General features: G+C 34.8%; 1 protein-coding gene across 3 annotated transcripts in view; it reads right to left on the minus strand.

Annotated features, from left to right (window-relative positions):
- Positions 1-615: 615 nt before the first annotated feature.
- Positions 616-27,545, minus strand: part of LOC115218350 (zinc finger protein 433-like) — a 73,467-nt gene continuing 46,537 nt past the window's right edge. For all 3 annotated transcript variants that reach the window (XM_029788112.2, XM_029788111.2, XM_036508173.1), the window contains exon 3: positions 616-8,045. In XM_029788112.2, the coding sequence (XP_029643972.1) occupies positions 5,627-8,029 (2,403 nt within the window). In that variant the 5' untranslated portion in view covers positions 8,030-8,045 and the 3' untranslated portion in view covers positions 616-5,626. The remainder of the gene's footprint in view (positions 8,046-27,545) is intronic.

The following is a 27,545-nucleotide window of genomic DNA, read 5'->3' on the forward strand; positions in this document are numbered from 1 at the left end:
ACTGCGGCCATGCTGGAGCACCACCTCGAAAAATCTTTAAACCAAATGAATTGACCTGAATACTTCTTAAAAGACTGGTCCTTATTCTGTCGGTTTCTTTTGCCAAACTGTCAAGTTACGGTACAGATGTAAATACAGACAGACACGACGGGCTTCTTTCAGTTTCCATCAACCAAATCCACTCACATGGCTTTGGTCAGCCCAACAGTGTAATAGAAGACACTTGCCCAAAGTTCCGAGCAGCAGGACTGAATCTGAAACGATGTGGTTGAGAAGCAAACTTCTTCACCACACAACCACGCCTGCATCTCTATTGTAGAATACTTTTCACACAAATACAGAAAAGCGAGAGAGGGAGAGAAAGATGCATGGTAACATCACAATTGCTGTAACAAGTAAGAAAGTACACACTCAACACTGACTTACATAGAACACAACTATTTCTCACACAAAACCTAAGCAAATACTATACAAACATGTATTTAAAATTTTTTTTCAAAAATATTTCAGAGAAATCAAAAACATTAACACTTCTGTATTGGTGTTTATTTTATTTATTTTTTATTAAACTATTTAATTAAAAACATTATCAATAGCAACTTAGCAATATTTCTCTTTTTTTTTTTTAAATCTTATTTTTGTGTTATTAATTTTTAATTTTTTTTTTCACAAATATTGTTTGTGGTCCACATAACAAGCTAGGTGAAATTGGAGAGGGAAAACATTGTAGATTGAGAAACAGGTATAGTCAAAAACAGGTAACTGGAGAGGGGGGGGGGGCAAAGAAGTGAATAACACACCCAGACAACAAGCTAACTTTACAATATAACTTTAGTGGCATAACTAGTAATAGGGTTGTAATCCTAAGTTAGCCCCCACCCCACTAGGGCAGGGCAAGGTTCCAACATTACAAGCTAGGGAAATATAAAAAAAAAAAATAGAAGCCCTTTCAAAAATTATGAGAAGGCTGGGATAGGTATATGAAGGTATGTGTCTGCATGTATGTGTGAGTGTATGTGTCAATGATTTAAGGGATTGAGTAGAATACAGCAGAATTAAGATTACAACTAAGATTAAGAGATTACTTTAGGAATAATTTTAGAAATGAAAAATGATTATAAAGTCAGAAATATAAAAAAAATAAATAACATTAATAAGGTGATCTGAGCTATAACTTAAAAAAAAAAAAAATGCTATTCGTTGGTTCTAATAGTTCTGTAAAAAAAAAAAAAAAACGGAACCTGTACTTTCACAGTTGCCTGAGAGGGTGTTGTTATAATTATTATTATTAGTAGAAGTAATATTAACAGATTAAGCAGAAAAAGCTACAATCGCACACCAAATCTTTGAGGTGGGGGAGGCCATCCACTTTGTAGATAAAAATTCAACCAAAAGATAAACAATTGTAAAGAGAACTTGTTGGTATGAAAACCTCTCTTTAATAGTTTCTTTTAAATTGTTTATATTTACTATCACCATAAAATCCTGCATAGGTTACACAACACAAAAATGGCCAGCAAAAAAAAAAATTAAACTATTGGTTATAATTCTAAAAACTCAAAATCCAACAGTTTATTTGTGAAATGATTAACACCACAACACACACCATGCTAATAATATTCCTGCAGATATTCACAGCACTGAGGAACAAGGAATTTAAAACAAGGAAAACAAAAAAAAAATGAAAATAAAAAAAATAAACTGGATTATGTGTTCAACAACACTTTTATAGGCATCTATGTATCACAGCACCTCTGCCCTCGTTTAGAAATCAGCAAGTTTCTTGATATATTAGAATATAAATTTGGCAACTACAAACCAAAGCATAAGAATAATAAAGTTTCTTAATATAGGAGATGGAAATGGGAAGTTTTGACAGTCATGCCTTTCCCAAGGGTATTAGTGACAGTATAAGTGAAATAGTTCCAACCGGGAATCAATACAAGAGCTGTAGACTTGGCTCACATGAGCTTACAACCTACTTCATGGCACTCACATGTGCTATAATATTGCATGTAATAATAAAAAATTGAAAAATACATGCCATTTTCACACAATGTTGAATATATTTCCTTTATTAAGAATATAGTAAGGTAGGAAACAAATGGAATGATAGAAGACTGGAATGCTTCAGCACTGTGCAACTGGGGAGGTTATATCATTCTAATTATTGAAAAAGCTGATAGGGTCAGGAAAAAAAAAAAAAAAAATTGTTTTTGATAAAAAAATATTTTGGAATGGTAATATAATAATTGGCAGAATGGGTTGGGAAGGCACCATAAGGATGTATATTTGGACTTGTCTCTACTGAAATATATATTAAAAAAATTCATAGTAAAATGGAATTTCTCAAGAAACTTGTGATGATGATGATGATGTGTGCGTGTGTGTATGTGTACAGAAACATAGATACCATCATATACAAATATATACCTGTGCGTATTTATGTGTATATACGAGTGTATGTATGTATGTGTACATGTGTGAGAATGAAAAAGATTTACAGAATCAATTACATACAACTACTTGGAATATGCTATATTTCTTTAGTTATGCTCTTACTCAAGTGTGTGCGTGTATGTGTGTCTGTACACACACTTATATATATATATACAAACACATAGATCACATGATAGTTGACATCTCAAACACTTCACGTCTGCATATTCCTGTTGAACAAAACCTATTTTCACTCTACAGCATGCAAATTGCTGGTAAAGGAAATTGTTAAGATAATTAACAGACATTATTGCCAGGAATATGGCATAAGCAAACCCAAAGACCATTCTTTGGCACTATGACAACATAAGAAAAAAATATAAATTACAAACACACACACACACACATACACATACACATAATACACAAGGCACTTACAGTGAAGAATTCCAAACAATTTTTAAAATATTTTTGCACAGCATTCAATGAGTGTTTTAGTAAATAAAGGCACCAATCATATTTGAATCTCAAATGAGAAAATTTTGTGACTCTTTTTTTCCATCTTTTATCCAGTACTTGAATTCTAAACTTTCTGTAACAGCACCAAAAGAATTCAAAGAACTTTAATCATATGAATACAAAACAACAGAGCTGTGAAGAGGGGCTTTGGAGATGAGGGAAGAAAGGTATTAAATGCTTACACAAAATCAGACAAAATTATTCCATGAGTGCCTTAAGAGGATATGATTTAAATAGCAGAGAACTTTGACCAAAAACTATAAACCAACTATTCAAAAGGTAAATATTACAACAGGTTTCCATGAAAAGGAAGACATGCATTTGTGTTAAAACAGTTGACACTAATTTGTGCAAATGACTATTTGCATGAATATCCAACCCAAGCCAAATAGTAGTATGGATGCAAATGGAGTATAAAGGTGTTAAAAAATGTATTAGTAAAAGTAAAAACCAAGCAAAAACGATCTTTGTAAGCTCCTCTTTGACAGTGATGAGGATTTGCATTTCAATTTATGAGTTCTTTGAATAAACTAACAAAATAGTAGTCTTGACAGGTTTTTTGCAAAGTTGGCACCCCCAGAACATTACAATTGATGCAAAATAAAGATGGTTGAAACAATATTAGAAAGGTTTAAAAAGAGGACGGTCTATTTTAAGAGTCATGGGGACGGAAACTTGTAGTAGAGCATTTATAAATATTGGCATCCACAAAGTTCCAAATAGGCAGGCTGAAAATTTTGAAACTATTTCGTTTGCCATATTTGCCTTAATATACTAAGCCCAAGGTAAAGTTGGATAGGGTTTATGTGAGCATCCAGGAAACAATGGTGGAAACATTATTTCTTCAAACACATTTAAAAATATCAAAACCTAACTTTTTTAAAATGATCCTTTTTCATTATTACTTTTTTGAAATTTAAGGTCCACTTCACCTCATTTGATTCTTTCATTTTTAAGGCAAACATTATTTGAAACTACTTTAAAAAAATACAAAATTATAAATCCCACTAAAGAATATTTTAAAAGGAAATTGCTAAGCACATCTATCCCACTAAAAAAATCATCACACACATACAAAGGCCATATATCAATGGACAAACTCAGATTCTGGAGCTGTTTTGCAAATCAATTCGATAAACTTCACAGATTTCAGATTAAGCTATGTATACCATACATACCAGTCACATTGACATGGTGTGATTCAGTGAAGGCAGTATACTATTAGCAACCTTTAGAAACATATGTCTAAAGATCACTTGAGCTCCAGTGACTCATCAATGGTCTTTTCAGAACCAAATGATTATGATTAAATTATTTACAATTGCATTAAAAAAAGTGAAGGACGGTGGCACCTGACCTAAAGGCAACAGCACAAACTTTTGGAAAGGAACCAGTTGTGTATGAAAGCTCCACATCAAATGGTCAAAACTGAAATACATTAAAATTTGACACCCTGTATGTTGTTTTATTGTTTGTGTCTTTTGTATTTATTTTGGTTGTCTGAGTCGCAAAGCAATTCTTAAGCAAAAAGGTGTTCATGCCCCAATGGAAATGTCTGAAATGAGGGCTGGAAGGTTGTTTCTATGGCCAAGAAGCCCAACCTATCCAAGTTTTAAGTGTGGGTCAAACTTAAAATGGTTCATACAAACAAAATAATTATGATATATATATATATAGACCTACTGATTTTTTGTGTTTATCTGTTACAGCTGCCTGGAATGGTAACAGTGAATGGGCAATTTATGGAAACTTAGCAGCCACCAGAGCACCAATTATAGGAATTTCAAATTGAGCCTTTAGAAATGGGTAGGGAAGAGATAAGTGGTGGTTGTCTAATTCCATAAATTAATTAAAAAATAAAATTAAAATAAGGATAAGATCTTTTTAAATATATTTTTCTTGATAAATTATGGAAAATAAAATAAATGCCAAGTGTAGAAATTTATAATAATGGTAACTCCTTAGATTGACACAAGGCCATTGATTTGTAGAAAAATGGTTATAGTTAAACAACTTCCAGTAAAACTGGTTTTTATTAACCATAGAGGACAAACAGCAAAGATATGTAACTAAATACCACAAGGCACTACACTGTTTCTGCCACTCCATCTTAATGATTTCTGTATTGATACAAGGCCAGAAATGTTGGGAGTTGGGGCTGGAGTCATCTAAATAGACATGACTGGTACTCATTTTCTTCATCCCAGAATGATGAAAACAAGATTGATCTGAGCAAGGCTTGAACTCAGAACACCATGAGGAAGAAGGGGACAACTTTGTAGAACTTAGTTTCAATCAGCTGCCATTTTAATGAAAATAACAATTGACATTTTGAAAATTAGTTTAAATGAACTACCCAAATGCAAAGATATAAAAGGGGACTCAGCATACAAGTGCGGTGAAGGTTAATAACCCCTCCTAGTATTTGCAATGATGCACCCAGGGGAAAGAAGAATGGTAGGTAAAATCATTCAAAGACTAAGGCTCGTATTTGCTGATTCATAAAAAATAAATTTGCCCTACTAGTCGACCAACATTTCAATAGTGATGGAGACAAACATTGTGGTGGTCAGTAATAGCTGAAGCACTTCAAAAGCAGTTTCCACTGCTAGACACTCATACACACCCAGGGAGAGAGAGAGAGAGACTAATTGAAAAACAAATATATTTAAATGGTTTTACATATATTTGTTTCAATTAGTTTCTCTTCATTGATGCTGTGAGTCTTTAGATGACGGTTCAAATCCTTAGGCCAGGAAAAGTACAGTGAACAGATTTTACATTTAAATGGTCGGACATCTGAGTGCCGAGTGGTGCGATGATATTTGAGGTCATCTCCTCTGAAGAATGATTGTCCACAGAGGTCACACCGATAGGGTCGTTCACCAGTGTGGTAACGAACATGGCGCTCTCGGTTCGGTTTTGAAGTAAAAATTTTGCCACAGTACTCACACACATACCTCCGGTGCACCACAGTGCTATGGGATTCAAAGCCATCAAAGTCATTGTATACTTCGCCACAGCCTTTGCAAGTGAAAGGGACATTTTTGCGGAAAGGAATTTCAGGGGTAACAACACGTTCAAAACAAGATGGTTTAGTGCCGGAAGACTTGCGATTCAATTTAGACTCTGACATTGGTGAAGAAGGGCTTAACTCTTTCTGGTTTTCTTCATTTTTAACAGAACCAGCCAGGTTTACAACATCTGAAGTTGCACTGCTGCCAGTGCTATCTTCATAATCATCAGGATATTCTTGCTTAATATTGATGTCTCCATTGGAAAGTGGTCGAGGAAATAGCTCTTGAGAAGATTGTGCATGGTTTTCATCATTTTCTTCATTAATAACTAAATTAGAATCTTCCTCTGCATCTGTGCCAGATACAGCATCACCAAACTCTTGTGTCTCGGCCATCTCAATGTCATTATTATCATCCGTTGCTGGTTTATTTGATGAATGAGTAGTGTCAGCTTCCATCTGACCACTGGGAAAAGACTCACTGCTAGAAGATTCTACATCATTTGCGATCAAGTTACTTAATCCAGATTTCGAGTCAACAGGTTCTTTCTTTGTATTTACCTCATGTATTTCGAATATATGGCAACGTAACAGCTCTTCAGAGACAAAACCTTGGTTACATTCAGTGCACCAGTATTGCTGTGACACATCTGTGTCAGCATTTGGCTCATGCATCACCATGTGCTCACGGAGATTAGAAGGGTAGCGGAATTGTTTGTTGCAAAATTGACAGGCATGTGCTTTATTCTGTGCATGTGAGTGTTCATGTCGGATGAACTGTTTGTAAGTTGGTAGTTTATTGTCACAGAAACAACATATGTAGGAAGTAAAGGACGGATCTATTCTGTGTCGCTTCAAATGGACTGTGTAGTTAAATGGTTCCTCAAAACTCAGATCACATGGATCACAGCGGTATGTCTTTTTATGGCCATGGGTCAGCATATGCTTTTGGTACATTAGCGAGTTGATTCCAGTAAAGTTGCACAATCTACACTGAAATTCTTTTAGTTCTGGATGACTTTTCTTGTGCTCCATGAACATGTGTGTATTATTGAAGCCTTCTCCACACTGAGGACAAACGTGCATCAACTTGCAGCTATGTTCGTTCAACATATGATTAGCTAAACAGGACCGATCCATGTAACCTTTTCCACATTGGTTGCAACGGTATGGCTTATCATAATTATGCTTTAACAGATGGAATTTCAAGTCGTCTTTTCGTGTAAAACTGCTGGAGCAAATATTGCACGTATAGGGCTTATATCCTGTATGGAGTCGAATGTGACGTTTCAGGTTGTTACGGGCAGTGAATGTCCTATAGCAAATATTACAAGTGAAAACTGAATGCTCAGCAAGGTTGTGTTTTTCAAAAGTGTGAGCATCTGGAAGAACTATGTCACAGCGTTTGCATGGAATGGGAGTGTAAGAATTTGAAGACATGTTTAACATTAAGTTGGGGGAATAGTCACACAGGCTGTTGGGAGTGTTCAATTGATTTCCCATTGTTAATGAAGTATTCGATGATGCTACAGAGCGGTTTAAGCCACTTTCATCAAGGTTTTCCTGTATAAAGCTGGAGCTATTACTGGAACTGATACACATCTTTCCTTTATCGCGTGCTTTTGACGATATTGGCATATTCTGTTGTGAAGAGCTGTGGTCAGTACTCTGGCCAACATCAGCAGATTCACGAATAGAGCTATGTCCATTAATAATTGCCTTATGGTCTACTTTATTATCACCAAATTTACTCTCCCGTGCGTTGTCCTTTGATGAATAACTTGAACACAAAGACTCTGGAGTGCATAGAGGATCATAACTTTTAGCAAAAGATCTTGGTGTTTCATATTTGATAAATGAATTTTCTGGGCCACTTCCCGTCTTCTGAATTTGCTCGTGAACTTTAATGACAATTTGTTGGTTTTCATTTTCTGGAGTGATACAAACTATCCCATCAACCTCTAAACTGTGTTGATATGAAATTGTCTCCCGACATAATGTGAGAATAGATTGTCGGAGAAGACGTTCAACTAGATCACGCTCGTTGGAAGCCATGCTAGTTCTCTGGCATCTGTAAAAGAAAAGAAAAAAACAAACATTATTAATGAGCATCAGATGCAGTAGAGAATACCTATCCCACCCCAGTTATTTTAAATAATACCATAATTGATTACCGAGGAGGAGATCTCTAGAAACACATTAAACACACAATACTTATCACAATTCACATAAAAGTAGTAATGCTTTTTTTTTTTTACAAAAAGGTAAATTCAATTTCTGAATCAGACATGGTGATAAAGGGTTGCATGAGAAAAAAATTCTAATAGAGCAGCATTCTTTTGGACATTGGGAGAAGGGGCCCATATATAATCTGGGTGAATAATCAGTTCAGTGAATAGATGCAAAGTATAAGTACCAAGTTAGGAAAAACAGAGTTCATTATTATAATAAGGGAAGCAAAGGGATAATTAGGATACAAGAGACTGGTCTTTTTCTGCATCTGCGGTAATGTTTACTATCCATCCTTTTGTATGACTAGGATTACATCATGTATGGTGGCCTTTCTTCTGAAATGTGATTTGAAGGTAACAGACCACCAGTTTCAAAAGGTGAGTTCCAGAAGTTATACACAGAGGTTCCTCATTGAAATGAGATGTCAATGTTTGAAGGAGGACGTGTACCTCCCAGTTACGAAATGAATGCTCTGGAGACATAGTACACCTGAGCCCCATGTCAATAGCTGCCAAAAGATAAAATAGTCGATGGCTAAGAAAAAGCCAAGTCATATGGATAGAGTTTTAACAATCTTGAGAGTGTACTGAAGTTGAAAGATGCCGTTAGTGTCCAAAACTCATATAGGTTAGTTTTATATGTTTGATAAATAATTATCAGTAAAATATAGCAGTGAAACCAAACTATATCTTCCCCCGATCCTATGCTAAACCAAATATATGTCACTCACCACACAGATCTACATGCACAGACACATACCAAAAGTTATCTTGTAAGAGATAAATACATTTTATTCAATAAAAATTTAGAAGATGGTCGAAATTTTTATATAGCAACAATGATTCATGTTGCTGTTTTGATGAAAGCTATTCCAATGACCAAGACACCTTTCAGGTCATGTACCCTAGATTACATTATCCAATATGTCTCTTCTGAGAAACAGTAGGCTGTAATTAGGAAAATTTGGCTGCTGCTTCTAGCAAGTTGATGAACCATATAGAGGCCTGTCAGCTGAAATGATGTACGTAACTGTACGTGAAACAAGCTCCACAATACCCTCTTGCAGCTGTTCTCCCTAAAGAAAAATCAGACTAAAATTCATTAAAATGAAATGCTGGCTAAAAATACATGACAACTATCCTCACAGCAATGTACAGTGACATCTACTTAGTGGTGAGGGTGAATGGCCACCTATTGGAACCATTTAGCATCATGTGCTCAGTCCATCGAGGTTGTGTCCTCTTATCTCTCTAAATGTAGAGACTCTTGAGCCACTACTGCAGAAACTAGAGACATTGAGGGGCATCCTGTACGGACAAGAATGTGAACACCCATGTTAGCATGCATATGTACACATAACGGACATACAACCAGAAGCATCAAGAGGATTCACATCACACTAGGGAATGACATGAGGAGCCAGAATCAATCAGAAAAGTGGGCTTGCAGTTTGACAGCTAAGAGACAGCAGGTACATGGATCTAACATGTATGTCATGATTGGTGGATGATCATGTCAAACTGCTTGGGGTCAGGTTTGGCCCAGATCTCCAAGTGGAGAAGAACTGGGACAAAGCAATGAACAGGGTAGCTTGTCTCACTCACAATAGAAAGCCATCTCTGAAAGGCTGAGCAGAGGAGGCAAATGTCTACATCTCTCCATAATCCATTTCTGCCTAGTTGTTGTGCTTTGCCTCAACTCATGTCTAACTAGCTAGAAGAGTATGCTATTCCACTTTTTCTGAAGGGGTATGGTCTATTGGTCAGGTGCTCCATTTGCCATCAACACCTTATGAGTGGCAGTTGAGTCATGCCACGACAGATAATGCACAGATGTCGTCAACATTTGCCAAACATGTTTTTCCTCAGTTTGTCCCGTTTGCCAGAATTACAGACCTGGCTCAAACTAGGAATGTTATCAAATACTGTCACTCTCCTGCCAATTGCGCAATGTGGTCAGTGAAAGTTCTACTTTGGCATTCTTTAGAAAGTTTGTCGCAGGTAAGAGTGATAATGTTCTAGAGGAAAGTCTGCCATCAGTGAAAATTAACTGACCAATCTGTTTCAGAGGATTTTCAGAAATCTCAGACCTGGAAGTGCTATGGGGATGGGGAAGAGGTATTGCTGGTTTGAGATTACAATTTTTGGCATGGAAATGCTGTCAGCCAGGGCTGTCCATGATGCATGCAGAGCAACAAAATCTTTCTGCAAATACTTGTCCAGAGCCCAAGTATTGGTGACTTAGTTATAATACCTGCAGACAACTGTGAGGCTGATCCAGCCATCAGCGGAGTCCATTGTGAAGATCATTATGACCGAACCAGTTTTCCTTTAGCTAGGAACGACTGGTGGTCTGTCTGTGATTTTGACAAAAGAGGCTGTGTGGCAGATGGAAGTGAAAGGGCTAAAAACAAACATTCCTCTTTGGCCAAGCCCACATCAAGTTTCACTTGAAAAGGAAAGAGACAGTGGAGGGCAAAGTAGTGTCTCCCACTACTTTGATGAAAGCTGGATGCTCTGGGAATCTGTCCATGAAGTGGAAGACAATTAATACCTTAATGGTTAGAAGGACGGTGGTTTTTGTGAGATTTCTGTGAGTAGCCCTTAGGTCTCCATTCTTTAAGGAAATTATTTTGTTTGAACTTTTATTTTCTTGTTTCTGTTATTTTTTCAAGTTGTCCTTGATGCTTTTGTCAACTAACCCAGCCACAGCTGACCCCAAAATTATTTTTAATATCATCAACTCAGTCATAACTGCTCAAAATAATTTTGATTAATATTACCAAACCAGGCAAAATAACCTGTACATATTCAGGAAACTCATGGTTTCACTACGTAAGCAACTAAATTACACTGTTTGCCATTATTATACACGATATGAGTGTTGTAAACTTTTGGAGACTTTTTGTTTTTTCATTTTCCGAAATGTTTCACTATGAATGAAAAATGGATACCAATTTCAAGTCATCAAGCAGTAAGTTTGGATTCTAAGTGTTTTCAAAAGAAGATAGAAATATCTAAGAAAATATATGGCAAACATAAAAACCCCGTGTGTGATTATGAATTGGGTATTTCTTTTTCCAAAAGAGGAAAGATCGGCAACAGTTCTGACAGCAATTGAAAAAAGATTTGGACCAAAATATATAGTAAGAATTTAAAAACTATTAGATTATATTTTTTCTTACTTTTTCCTTTGAAGTGATTTCTGCAGATATGAATCATTATGCAGAATGTAAACAAATAGGAAAAATATTGTGCGTGTGTGTGTGTGTGTGTGTGTATACATAATATATATATATGTGTGCATATAGTAAATAAAAAAAAAGTACAAACACACACACAAAAAAACAAGGTCCATGTAAGGTATTAGCAGATGCTCATGGAAGGAAAGAAAGGTGGTTTTACATTTCAAGCAAAGCTCTTCTTTTGAAACAGGAGACAGAGGAAAGTTCAAAAGAAAAGGAAGATGGAGGGAAAAAAAATCGCCAACGATTCTCACACACACATATATATACACAAATAAATTTGATTTATATTTTTTGAATTGACCTTGTTTTTTATTTGCCTGTACTGTGAGACATGTGACAAAGTTTGATTTGGATTAGAAATCATTATATGTGCTTCTGAGTATCACTATGAGAGTTTATTTCATTCCTTAGTTTTCTTCTAAGACAAATTCTAGTATTTTGTTCTGTTTTACTTTTATGGCACACTTATCTTATGTGCATTAAGATCAACTGATAGATAATCCATAATATGCATTCTTCTCTATTAAAATTGTTGCATACTCATTTCCTATGCTGATGTTTGAAGAAAATTTACCTGTGATTAGATTTTCTTTGAGACAAAAACCATGAAATAGATTTGGTTAAGAACTGTTAAATTGTGTTTCAAAAACCACATTAATATGTTGATAAATGAAGAAGTATTTTATGAAACCAGTCTCAATTCACGATTAATTTAAATTTAATTGGAACACATAAGGAGTGTATTTTGGTTAGAAATACAGTAATGAAAGGGTTAATAAAGAAACCCCCACCACCAGCTTCTGATGTCTATATACAGGCCCTAATTTTTACCTAATTTCTGCTCTGTGCCCTTCCTTGGTACTAGTCAAACAGCATTTTCTAAACAGTAATGAAATTATGCAGAAAGGGAAAATTGTTGTCCCTGCAACGTCTATTACTATATTGAGAATACAGTGTTACATTTACAGTATGTTATCTTTTAACTCTCACACTAGGCTTCATTAGATTGGTTCAATCTTATTTTCAATTTTCATTTAAATAATGGGTGATGGTAAATATATATTCTACTTCTTCTACTGGGGGAGAGGTATTTTACTGATCTCACAGTCTGGCCTCATTTTATGTGAAATAAAATGAGTACTAGCAATAGTCAAGTTGGTTTAACTATATCCGTTTCCCACAAAATAATCAAAATAGAAAAGTATTTTAGCCTAGAACACGTCAAATATTAACAAGCAAAAGCTAATTAGTGGTTTAGAAATATAATTTGCAAAGCCATCATCAGAAAAAATAAAATGATCATTAACTGGATGAAACCTAGTTTTGTGGAAACTTCACACAAACACTGCTTCATAAAGTAATGGAATGTCCCATCTAGAAACTCATAAACAGAAGTAGGATTGGTTTAGAATATTTCATACAACACGGACAGATTTTAGCCCACTCATTCAATTGGAGTTGAACAGACTGAAAGATATATGAAGCTTTGCAACAACTTAGCATTACTTGCTTTCCTATAGATTTTCACCATGCACAAACAATAAATTATATTGTGAAAAAAAAAAATCTCTTGGCAATTCTTTACTACATGGGAAATAGACAACAGAAACAAAAGATGAAGGCAGGTGGGTAATTGGGGGGGGTGTCAATCTAGATTTAGAAGACAGTTTTTGAAAACTTCTCACAAGTGTAACGGGGTATGATAGAGGGACTGGAAGGAGATTTATATAACAATCCACTGAGCCCAGTAGACAGAAGAATAAATAAAACAGTTCTGGCTCAGTGGTTTGGGTCCCTGCCAAGTTGGCTGAGAATTTAGCACAGATAATATTAAGTATTATATTTCTCCTATCTAATAACTGCTTTGATTTGCATGACTAGTTATGTGGTAGTGACAAGATCCAGCAATGTTCAAACAGAATGTACTTGAGGAATGGGACTACATACCTAGGACAGATTCATTAGAGAAGAAGTATTATAAATTAATGAAAATCATTATCTTCACAGTAAAAGTAACATGTAACTTCTGCTGCAGGCAAGACAATTCCATATCCTTGCTTCACTCCTATTAATTAAGTTAATCAGGCACCACCAATTTAGATGTAATATTTTATAGCAAATACTTCTTTACATACATTCCATTAGACAGGCCTGATTTAGTTTCTCCCGATTGTTCTAGTTTGTCCATTCCATAGATAGGCCTGATTTAGTTGCCAACTATATTAACTATGTTTAATCACTATACCCACTCACTGAATTGTTATTGGAATTAAATATAATAGATCTAAATGGAAATACTTGGTAATCAAATTTAGAAATGGTTTGACAATACAACCTACAGTTATCTTGGACAAAAGAAGAATGTCAGCAATGATGTGCATGTCAACCTATCTCTCATCACACAACTCTATTACTCAAGACTTTTGCAGCAGTCATCTTTCCTTCAACATTTGGCTTTCAAAAGGGTTATTGCAAGAACTAAGAATTCAAGTAAACCCTTAAGGTTTTAGCCTTGAAGAATCTTGATAAAGTTTACTGACACAAAAACCACCATAATTAGAATATCAAATGAACTTTAGAATTGAAAGGGCATAAAAAAAAAAAAGAAACACGAGCAAACAAAACTCATAAAAGAAAAAATTATATGGTGCATGGATACTTGGCTATTTGAACTGTTTAGTGTTAAAGAATAAACCAATAAAAGACAAGCACATTTATAATTTTATATATCTCTTCTGAAGGTTACCTTTATGAAACCCTGAAGTGAGACATTTGTGTGTAGTTTAAAATTTGGTTATTGTCCAAAACAATTTGAAAGAGTAACTTTTTTAAGCAATGAAAATTAACTGAAACTCAAAGGAAGTGAGTACTATACATACACCTTGGATAGGCAGGAGACAGGCCAAAGAACTACTAGGAGGAATTCCAGTGGGCTCTGAAATGAACCAATAATCTCTAAAAGAGGGAAGGAAGATATCTTAATTGACTACATGAAAGGGATGAAGAGAAGTTGTGATCTACAATACCCCAGCTATTCACAGCCAGTGTCTCACAGCTACATCAAAAAGCAAAAAATCTTCACCATCTACATTAATAAATAATTCGATGAGAGAACAATCACCGTATGAAACTAAAGAAAAACAATGTGGTGTTATCTGTGACTGACCAATAAAGAAACAGCTAAAAGGGATTGATAATTCCAACCATTAGACACTGAATGTTCTATTATACAGTGCTGTGATTACCATTTATCAACAGAGAGGAGTAAAATTGGTCTTAACACGGAAAAATAAATAAATTACATTTCTTTGGACAAACACCAACAAATGTAGAACAAATATTGTTGGACAAATATTAAGTACAAAGAGCATCAATTCACGAACCAGCAGCTGTGACTTCATGAGATTATCAAAGTTCTATGGTACAGTTGACAAAACAAAGTGCAAGAGACAACCAGAAAACCTGATTATCAAAACAAATTATGAGAAAGTAAGGTCTTTAATTGCAGCTTTGCACTAATCTCAAAGGTGATATACCACAGTATGAAAAGCCATACTATCGAGGCCATAAATGCCCATCTTCCATATGATCAAGAATCATTTACGGAAAAGATTTGGAATGTAAAGAAACATCACAACCATGAGGCAATATGTTTATATGAGCAATAGAGTGAACATTATGCAAACACACACCTATATCTAATATAATAACGAGTGTAGTGTTTTTATATATTTGTCATAAATCACACATTAGGAGGGAGTGAGAGAAAGAGTAGTATAAGTGAAGGGAAAGGAGAGAAAATAGTAATTCAGTGAAGGAGAAGTAGTGAGAGTAATAGCCATGACTGACAGGGTGGGAGAGAAAGTAACAGCAATGAGAGAGAGAGAGAGGAAGTAGTAAAGAGAGCATCGTGTTCACCACACGTCATTGAGTCGGTGAAGTGAGAGTAAATTGCTGCGACACAAACACAATTTGGGAATGTGTTTACATTTTTGGCATCATATACATAGATATATATTTATGTGTGTGTGTGTATATATATATATATATATATTGTAATGAAGGAAATATAACAAAGTTAACGATCAAATATGTATTCTTTATTCCAAATTAAGACTTTGGGAAAGTTTCTTCTTAAAATAATTACCAGGATTATCATTGAAAAGAAAAGAAAGTTAGATACTATCATGTCCGGCACATCCTACTACATTATATATGCCTGTTTCCATATAAAACAGGATGAGAGGACACTCAGAAGAATCGTTTCACAGGTTTTGTTTACATTTTACGAAGATCATTTGCTCTAATATTTCGGTTCCTCTGTGTGTGTGTGTGTATTTTTATGGTCTATAACATTTGTTATCAAGTTCACTGATAATTTAAGTTGAACCCAATGAAAGGTTTACACAATGGGACTCGGATCATAGTGCTGTCCATCAAGGTTTATTCATACGTGGGAAAATACTGAATGTAAGTAAGAAAGGAAAGGAGGCCTTTATTCCACTAATGAACTTCCGTCCCAGTGAGACAACCCTTCCCTTTAGTATGAATAGATGACAGTTTCCTGTTACCCCAGTATTTGCAATGACTATAAACAAATCACAAGGGCAGAGCTATCATCCTACCATCACCAGTATTCAGTCATGGACAACTTTCTGTTGCATTGAGTAGAAGTAGAAGCAGTAATGATATTAATATGTTACTGGCGAACTCATTAGTGGTGGGGTTTTCACTAGAAACGTGGTGTTGAAGTAACTGCTAAGATAAAGGTTGTAATCTTTTAATTTTAATTTCCATATCATTTCTGACAGTACAGGTACACTAGTATATATATATAAACACACACACATATATGTATCTATCTATACACACACAGAAACATATGTACATATATACATACACAGCAATAAGAAACTGTAGGTAGAAATGAACAGACCACCAGAGGATCCCACCTCGTGCAAGTGTTTCATCACATAACTTTTCACACGAGCTTTACTATATTCACTGCTACTTTCTGCTTTGTAACTTGCACTGAGTGGGGAGGGAGTTCAAGGTGTTCCAGAGCAAAGGTGCTTTGTAGGCCATAATCACCTGAGTTTAAGACATCAATTGAACATGGAGTAAATTATGCCCATTGAGATTCACTTTCATTGCTTCTTGATCACAACTAGTTGGAACTCTTCTAAGAACTCTGGTCCCCTCTTGCCCAGAAATTGAGAGCTGTTTCATAATATTACAGGCATATTTGCCTGCAAACCCCACTCCTATTTCTATGGCAAGAACTTATGTTTCGAAGCCAGGTCCACTCAGGTTAATGGCTAAACTGCCATATACGTAGAGGCATGCTCCATTTGGCATTTATGTAACTCGGTGAGTTCAATGAAAATCACTTGATTCAATGGTGGCTTTGTTTTGGTTCTTATAGCACAAATTGCATGAAGATCTCTTTAAGTACGTGACTGTGCCTTAATAGGTTTCTTCCTTGAGAAGTCACCCTCTCAGAAACAAGAAAAGCATCTCTTATTGTTCTTTCACACACTATGTGTTTTATATAGAAGTTGCATTTGCATTACTCACTTTGTGAAATACATAGAGCATACTTGCTATACTTGAAGCAAACATGGCATTGAATTAAAAAGCTAGTCTTGAAATAATTTTCACAGAATCTGAAAGAATACGGTGACACATTGGACATCTAGAGAAGACTGGTAAGTATCAATTAAAGATTAGACTTTATTAAATTTTGTGTAAAATATTCTGCTGAAAAATCAAACAGAACTTTTGTTACAACCTGATACATATACACATATAGAGAATGATGGTTTCCTATTATTCTACAGTATAAGTGGTCCTAGAGAAATGGCAGTATTGTTCTATTATAACCTGTAACAAGGTCAGAATTTTACTTGTTGCAGCAACAGTGCTGTTTCTAGTTGTTGTCAAATCAACTATTTTTATTGTTGGAACATTTCCTGAAATATATCCTTTAACTCAGCTAGAATCTCAAACACATCTCACCAAAACTAAAGCAGCTTATCTATTTTATAAATGAGATGGACAATTCCAGCAAAAAGACAACATCCATAACTGCACAGAATGGCTTTTTATGCAGGTCTATTGAAAAGATTGATACACAATCCAAGTGTAACCACAGTAAACTAACCATAGAGGAGCAAATCTTTTGGTGTAAAATGAGACAAAATAAATATCCAACAACAACGAGAGCCAGTGTATCAAACACCTGTGAAGCAAGCAAGTGTAATTAGAAGTTCTTTGAGTCATGCTTTTAACACTACTAACTCTTAATTTTATTTGAGGATGTTTCATATGGTCATTTAAAGTCACAAAGTAGACTTGTTGAAAGAGCTTTAACTACTTACTTTGCCAATAAGAAATAGTCCTAGGCCCTCTGTCAGAGGTAGCAAGAATACAACCAATTCATGGTTATCATTAACCCTTCTGACACCAACCTACCAAAAACCACCCTTGGTTCCATGATATAAATTGTCTTCTAAGCAGATCTAAATTAAAATTTCCCATCAAAATTTCATGTTAATTTATATTTCAAACAGCAATTTAATAATAATGAAGTTATTTAAATAAAATACTTCATTATTTTCAAAATTAATTGAAAGAAAAGCAGTGTATTTCCACAGATGACTAAAGAGTGAGACCATGTAAAGGCTAACTTTAAATTCAAATTTGTGCAATGAATCCCAATTAGTGTGTTGTTAGGATTAGGTGTACAACAAAAAAATAAATAAAATTATCAATAAAAAACAAAAAAGAATGGAGAGGGTGAGGGAATAAAAACCAAAATTCTCTAACAATATACGCATAAAATAATATTTTCATTTTTTTCAGTGGTTTATATTTATATCATATTTATAGGTTAAAATATATAAATACCTTTTTCCTCATATAAATACCTTCTCTGTTTCTAAACATTTTAAACTTTATGTACAAAGAGTACCAAAATATTTTCTTCATAAGTGTGCCAGGAGTGAAAAAGTACAGTGCCACCTCCACCCTATTGTTTGTAAAGTAACCATTAATATCCTCTGCTGTCCATTTAATATTTCTACAATTTCATACTTAAGTTCCCCAAAACTTTTTAGATGTGAAATTTAAATTATTATTTTGATAGAAGGAACATCAAAATTCCACAATGCAGTTTGCCTCAATATGTCCAGCTCACACTGACAACAGTAGGGAGTCCAGCTATAAAAACAATCTCTCTAAAAATAATAGATGAATTTAATATTCCAAACAAATGCATTATATATATAAATATATATATATATACACACACACATATTTAATTAAAAACGTACTATATTTTCAGTTGCAGTTTATTGTCACCACTTCTACCAGGCTCCGTTCTATATCTACATCATTAACAGAAACTATTTGTCTTCTACTTTTCTCTCTACTACCTAGCACAGAACCAGCTCAGAGATATGACTTTTACAAGACTTCGTTCACCCACATCAAGGCTAGTGTAGAAAGATGTAAGCAAGGTTTACTAATTTTGGCACCAAGTTACAATGTATCAGTCAAAAATAGAGCATCTTGTTACTTAAACTGCAAAAATAAATTACTGGAGGAAAAACAGCTAAGTTGTATTTCAAAACAGTAAAAAGTAATTAATACAAGCATGTTTCTTCTAAGTTTCATGATTTCATAACCCTTATGACACCAAATCACCAGAAACTACTACTAGTTTTATAATACAAATTTTCTCTTTTAACCCTTTTGTTACCAACCCAGCCAAAACCAACCCTGGCTCTGTAGTACAAATGTCTTGTTTTCATAAGTTTTGAATTAAAATCTTCCACCAAACCTTAGTCATAATTTATGTTTCTTTCAATCATTTTTAAATATAACAAAGAATTTAGTAAAATAACTAAGTTATCATTGAGATAGTGTTACTAGCTGAATGATAACTTAGTTTTTTACTAAATTCTTTGTCATATTTAAAATTAATACAGTAACAAAAGGGTTAAAGGGATCTAATTTAAAAGGGTTAAAGGGATCTCATTTAAAATGCCAAACTTTCTTGTTAATTTATGTTTGAAACATTAGTAAAGTTATTTTATTAAATTCTTCCATATTTTGAATAAAAACTGAAACAAGGGCAGTGTATTTCCTGATACTTAAAACTGACCAGTACCAGAGAATTTTGCTTAACCATAATCTATAGATGACTATCTATGAAACATTTCCTCAGTGAATACAGCATCCTATGAGTCACTGTATGTTTAAGTGGATTTTGGACATAGGTCTGTGAAACTGGCGAGATGTCCTAATTTCTCAAACCAGAATTTAGTGAAAGGAAGTCATCTTAAAGTGCTTGACTGTCAAATGGAAGCAATACCACTGGAGCTCAGCTTTCAATTAGTGACAACTTCAAGAAAAGAGCATGGGGAGTGCAGAGTGCAGAGGGAAAGAGTCCTAGTTAAGACAATTGTTTATAAATTAGTCCTCATCCCATTCCCCCAAACCAAATAATGGTGAGACTACAGTTCTTTAAAGTAAAAAAAGCTTTTCAAGTAGCAGTTGTAGCAGCAACAAAAGATTTTTTTTTAATCATTATTGTCACTGACTCCCCTATTTTGCTGGAAAGAGTAGAATATGAAGGAACAATGTCCTGCCATTGTTTCCATCATTCATCTCACCCTAGCCACCACAATATACCAGAGATTTATTACAGCTATTAACAAGTAGTGCAGAATCTAAATCAGCAGATAAACTACAAATGCTAGCAGTAAAAATACCCACCACATCTAAGCTATCTATTATACATTTATTTAGAAAACTTTTCCTTGTTTAATGTAAAATATAAATATCTCTTAAAACATGAAGCACAGGCAAGTACTCGGCTCTAGTGTCATGGTATTCTATAAGATTTTCCCCTGTGTATTTACAGGTAAACCATTCTAGATTATCCAGAACCAAATTACCAACAACTAAGTGTACTGAATCAATGTAAAACCACACTGAAACACCTGTAGCAAACTAGAATTGCTGCTGGTGGACAAATAGTCTAATAGCTAATCCACCCATTAGCTATTATTTCTAGCAGAGAGGCTGTCGTTGGCTGATTATCTCTTTTGGTACCAACCTGCCTGCAACTGCCCATCATTCTATGATATAATCTTTTTTTAAAGCGATGTTTGAAATCTCAAAGCGATGACATAATGCATGATTAATTAGAAACATGCGAATAAATAAGGATTACATCTGACAATAATCTGAGAGATAAAGAGTAAGTAATAACGAAGTCATTTCATTAAATTCTCTATCATTTTCAAAATTAATTGAAACGAAGGCAATATAGTTTAACAGAAATTAGATTTTGAAAAAAGGGTTAATGACAGAGTATGGTGGCTAAGAAATATAGATTAAATTAATGCTAATCATTTATAAATTATATTATAGGAAATAGCTGATGTATTCAGATGAAAGCTGCATCAAAAATAACCAAAGTATTTAGGAACAGTCTCATGTAACTGGTACCGAGAGGTTAGGTTAGAATCTACAATGGAAAGATGTGAACTTAGTACAGCAAGCAAACAAAATCAGTGTACCCAGCTGCAAACATAGCTAAGGAGAACAACAGCATTAGAAACAGACTTTCTTGTTCAACGTAAGACTTGATGTTTGTTTAACAATTTTCTGGGACATTTTTATTTAGAAGTCAATTAATAATTGACCTGATTGGAAGCGATCAATGTATAGTAAGTATATAGTATAGATGTGATTATATTGTGGCTTGTGACAAATGTGAAACATCGAGAGAATATATATGTCATTTTATAAAAAAAAAGTTTCATGTTTTAAAACAGCTGTGGTAGAAAAATGTTACAACACCATACTGATGCAATCACTTCAGTGTAATGACAGTGGTTATTGTTTAGCTGCAAGTCAGCTCTGACTGAATCAGAGATGTTCTAATCTAAAGTATCAAACCATGTCTACGACTATATTAACTGATGTGCATTTTTTTTTTTTTCTTTTAAAGATAGGAATATGAAGAGAATTATTAGGGAGATGTTTCTATGAGTGTCTCTTACTCTCATTAGAATAGGGCATGATGAATGTGACAGTTGAGAAATCTTTTATTTTTTATTCATTTCAGTCATTAGACTGGGGCACCACCTTGAAGATTTTTCAGTTGAATGTATTGACATCAGTACTTACTTTTTTTCAAAGGCCTGATACTTATTCTATAGGTCATTTTGGCTGAACTGTTAAGTTATGGGGACGTAAACACAGACACATGCATACGACAGGTTTCTTTCAGTTTCTGTCTACCAAATCCACTCACAAGGTTTTGGTTGGCCCAACACTATAGCAGAAGACTTACCCATGGAGCCATACAGTGGGATTGAGTCTAGAATCATATGGTTGGAAAACAAGCTTTTTACCACACAGCTACACTTGCAGCTAAATGATGACTAAATTGACACTTAAATATACTAAGTACAACTTGCCACTCTGTACAATATCTCTAAAGAGCAGGAAGAAAAACAAAATAAGCACCTGTTTCAATAGAAGAAAGATTTGTCAATGTCTGACAGAGAGCAGTGAAAAACAGGCTTCAGTGATACATTTTGATAATTGACACACATGGAAGGAAGTGACTCCCCCCACTTCCCTTCCCCATTCTTTGAGTTCTACAGTGAACCATATTGAATAGACCTGAGGTAGAGAAAACTGTAAAGTGTAGTGAATGAGCAAAAGCAGATGTAAGTAATAGAAGATGGCTTTTAGAATTATATAAGTCCAATAATTCAAATATAGGTAGACAGTATTTCTGACTTTTTAGTTGATAGTTAGACAAGGCTGGACACACAGCAACAAAAGAGTCTTATATCACCAAACAGTCTAACACAGTTCTTTTTCCTCTCAGTCTCTCTGATAAAGACTAGTCGACTGCAGGGTATAAGGTTTGTATTTTCCACAGATAAAAGTGCCTCAGCTCAGAACTGAACCAGGTTACTGGTGTTACTGTTTTCAATAATAACACTGTTTATAATAGAGGAATATGGCCAAAAACTTGGTGCTCAGAATTTAGTCAAATGAAATAGACATCAGTACTTAACTGGATTGTCGAGGAATAAAAGCCAGTTAACCTGAGAGGGATGTGAACTTAGAAAGCAAAAAGCCAAAATAAATACTAAGCCATAACCTTTAATACTAATAATAATGGTAATAATAGCAGAAGTGAAATTTAAATCTTAGTTCATGGAGGGTATTGCCTTCAGTCCAATGTTCTTATAGCCACAGCAGTAGCAGTAACAGCAGAGTCATCTGGTAGGATGTAGTTAAATAAATTAATCTTACTACTGGTTTTATCATCCTACCTCTCTCTATCATTGGGATAAATGACAGAGTGTTAATCAGAGCAACAATGACTCTTTCTACTGGAGGGACAGAGCCCTCAAATTTGGTGGGAGGGGACTAGTCACAATGACCCCAGTGTTTCACTGGAACTTAATTTATCGATGAAAGGCAAAGTCAACCTCGGCAGAATTTGAACTCAGAATGTAGCGGTAGACGAAATACTGCTAAAGATTTCGCCCAGTGTGCTAATAATTCTGCCAGCTCACTACCATAATAATAATCCTTTCTGCTATAGGCACAAGGCCTGAAATTTGAGGGAGGGAGTGGGCATTGTCAATTACACCAACCCCAGTGTGAAACAGGTACTTATTTTATCGACCCCGAAAGGATAAAAGGCAAAGCTGACCTAAGCAGAATTTGAACTCAGAATGCAGTGACAGGTGAAATACTACTAAGCATTTCATCCAGCACACTAACGATTCTGCTATCTTGCAATAAGTGATGATCATGTTGATCATTTGAGCATTTCAGTAAAAAGACAAGAATTCAACTTGTACAAGGAACAGGAAAATAAACTCAAACTTATATTAATTACTGAAAACTGGTTACAACTGCAATATATATATATATATATATATATATATATATATATATATATATATATATGCAAGAATATTCTACAAATTAAAAACATGGTTGGAATTGATATTTCAAATATTCAAGATTTAAAGAATGCATTTATCAAATATGCAGAAACCACAAATTATAAGGGAAGATAAGGCATCAAATTTTGGCACTTAAAGAATGTCTCATCATCCACACACACACACACACACACACACACACACAAAAGTGCATGCTTTAATGTGTGATGAATAGATATACAAAAATATACACATATACGTCTGATTTATATAAATACAGACACACACATTATACATACACATATATAAAAGCAAATACATATACATTTTCACATAATTAAAATAATTTTATTTTTGTGCGCAGCTGCACTACTCCATCAGCCCTCCCTCTCACTATATCAACCACTACCAAACTAAGACAGCAAGCCCTTCCTCAAAAGGAGATGTATCTAGGCATGTGAGATTCTGGGAAAAGGGTAAAACAAACCAGTACAAATTTCCTGCACAGCTACATGTATGCACAAAGCATATGCAGAAAATACATCACTAACATAGAGATATAAACATATAAACCAAGAACCAGAAAATATTTTATTATTCTTTGAGCAGGGCCATTTCCACATTGGTATCAAGAGGCTAAGTTTAGATAGTAGGTTAACGCTAAATAAATAAATAGTCATACCACTTTATATACACAATGCCTGAATGATACAGTTCTATATATAAGAGATGAGGAATTATGTACATTATTTTCAATTGACGGATATTTGCCCTCATCTTGTTTGTTGTTAACACGTTTCAGCTGATATACCCTCCAGACTTCATCAGGTATCTTGGGGAAATGTGTTAACAAACAAGATGAGGACAAATATCCGTCAAATGTAAATAATATAAATAATGCCTGAATGGTTAAGAATTTTGACTATCTTATAGTCTGGGGTTCAGTAACATCGGGTTGCACTTTGAGTGGTGTTTTGTACTAGAACCGCAGACAGACCAAAGCCACGTGAAAGAATTTAGTAAAAAGAAACAACAGGAAGACCATAGTACACACACACACACACACACATATATACATACAAACATGCATAACTGATGGTGTACACACATGTTTTTTATGTCAGCTTCCCCATACTTGCACAGGTCAGTCAAAACAAATGCTCTTGCAGAGAACCAACACTCGAATGTATACACACACACATACACCAAAATGTATACAAACTTTAATGGCTTCGTATTTTTTTGTTGTACACGTTTCGTGACGTCATGTGCCCACACACACACACGTATAGATGTAAGTATGTACATATACATATGTGTATATGCATATATATATTATTTATATTATTACCTGATTGAATGCCATACATCCTCTTCCAAGTGTATATATATATATATATATATTGTTTCAGTCATTTGACTGTGGCCATGCTGGAGCACCGCCATTAGTCGAGTGAATTGATCCTATGACCCATACCTTTGTAAGCCCAGTACCTATTCTATCCGTCCTCCTTTACAAAATGCTAAGTTGTGGGGACATGAACACACCAGCATCAGTTGTCAAGAAATGTTGTGGGGACAAACAGACACACAAACATATACATACATCTTTATATACAATGGGCCTCTTCCAGCTTCCGTCTACCAAATCCACTCCCAAGGCCCAAGGCCCAAGGCTATAGTAGAAGACACCTGCCCAACGTGCCACGAAGTGGGACTGAACCAGGAACCAAGTGGTTGGTAAGCAAAATACTTACCATACAGCCACTCCTGTGCCTATGTATATATATATATACATATTTATACGAATATATATATATGCATATGAATATATGTGGTGGTACAATGGCCCAGTTGTTAGGGCATCAGGCTTGCAATTGTAGGACAGCGTTTTTGATTTCCAGACAGGATGTTGTGAGTGAAACCTGCTGTACTCTTCCACCACAAATTTCTCTCATTTTTTCTTCCTGTTTCTGTTGTGCCTGTATTTCAAAGGGCCATCCTTGACGCATTCTGTGTCATGTTGAATCTTCCCAAGAAATACGTTAAGAGTACACGTGCCTGTGGAGAGCACAGCCACTTACACAATTTCACAAGGAGGTTGTTCCGTTGAGTGAATGAACTGGAACCCTCATCGACGTAACCAATGGAGTACCACAATATGAATATATATATATATATATATATATATATATACACACACATATATACACACACATACACACACATGTACATACTTACATCAGTACATATATGTATCTGTGGGCACAGGATGTCACAAAACATGTTCAACAAAAAATACCAAGTACAAGTACTTAGAATGTGGACTATTTTTTCGAACAACAAAAGACACAAATGGAAAACAAGACAAACAACAAAAGGAAGGCAAGTTCTTGTCTGTCTTCTGTCCAAGCTTGATTTACACATTTGCCACCAGAATCTCATTCAGGCTTAGCAACCCTTCCGGTTTGTTTTCACTGTCCTGTTTGTGTTACCTATTTAGACCCTCTGCAAAAATCCCAAATTTTATTTAATTTGCTTTGCGGGAGGAACTGTTTTATCGAACAAAAGTGTATATTGTTGTTAAATGCTTGAAATACAAGAGTAGAAAAACAGCCAACAACTGATGAAGGGTCGTTCTTTATGTTGTTTGTTTTGTTTTCCATTTGTGTCTTTCGTTGTTTGAAAAAATAGTTCATATTTTATGTACTCGTACTTCGTATCCCTTTTGTTATACATGTTTGTGACGTCCTGTGCCTACATATGCATATATATATATATATATATATATATATATATATATATATGTATAGACGTATGTGCATATACATATGTATATATGCATATATATTATATTATTATATGATTGAACACCACGCACCCTTTTCCAAGTAAGTTTTATCTATATATTTATATACACACACACACACATATATATAATTTAACAGGAATGCTTAAAAATTAAGCTTACAGCATAAAACTGGCAACAGTCACCAAACAATGAACAAATTGTTTCTTGATGTTGTGATTACATTGTTTGTGTTATCAGCAAAGTCTGAAGCAGAATGGCTATGGATTTAGAAATAGGGATTTGTAAAAAAATTAAATTTTGTCTGCAGGTTACATTGAAAATTTGGAAAAAGAAATCTATTTTGGTAAACACTGACTTTACAATCATTCGAGGACTGTATACGTCGGGGTGGGTGGGAGAGAGACACACACACAAGCTCTGTGTGCACATCATTACACTTCCATTCTTCCCTTGATTGTGCCCTTATTCTCAGACTATGCTACTTCCCCACCATCTTCGATATCATGTGACTAACGTATGGGAGCACACACCTATTGTGTGTATGATGTTTGCATTCTGCATCATTGCATGAAAGTGTTGACCTAAAAATAATAACATCTGTTGTCACTATCAGCAAAAATTGTCCTCCAGGTAGAATTTTAGAAATTCCTCCCTTTAGACACGGATAAATGTCCGTGACAGGAATGGCATACAACTGTAAAACAATACACCAATAGCTTATATTTGTGCTAACTGAGCTAACACAGAAAAAAGATTAAAATATATATATATATATATATATATATATATATATATATATATACACACACACACACACACACGTATATATCTATATCTCCATCTTTTCTTTTCGTTTTATTTGTTTCAGTCATTTGACTGCAGCCATGCTGGAGCACTGCCTTTAGTTGAGCAAGGACTTAAAGCTTAGTACTTATTCTATTGGTCTCTTTTGCCGAACCGCTAAGTTACAGGCATGTAAACACACCAACATCAGTTGTCATGGGATTGGGGGTGGAGAGACAAACACAGACACACAAGCGTGTGTATATATATATACGATGGGCTTCTTTCAATTTCTGTCTACCAAGGCTTATAGTAGAAGACACTTGCCTATGGTGCTACATAGTGGGACTGAAACTGGAACCATGTGGTTGGGAAGCAAGCTTCATACCCACAGCCATGCCTCTGTGTGTGTGTGTGTGTGTGTGTGTGTATATATACACACACACACCACACACGTATATATCTATATCTCCATCTTTTCTTTTCGTTTTATTTGTTTCAGTC

Source organism: Octopus sinensis, linkage group LG13 (genome assembly GCF_006345805.1).
Source record: "Octopus sinensis linkage group LG13, ASM634580v1, whole genome shotgun sequence".
NCBI lineage: Eukaryota > Metazoa > Mollusca > Cephalopoda > Octopoda > Octopodidae > Octopus > Octopus sinensis.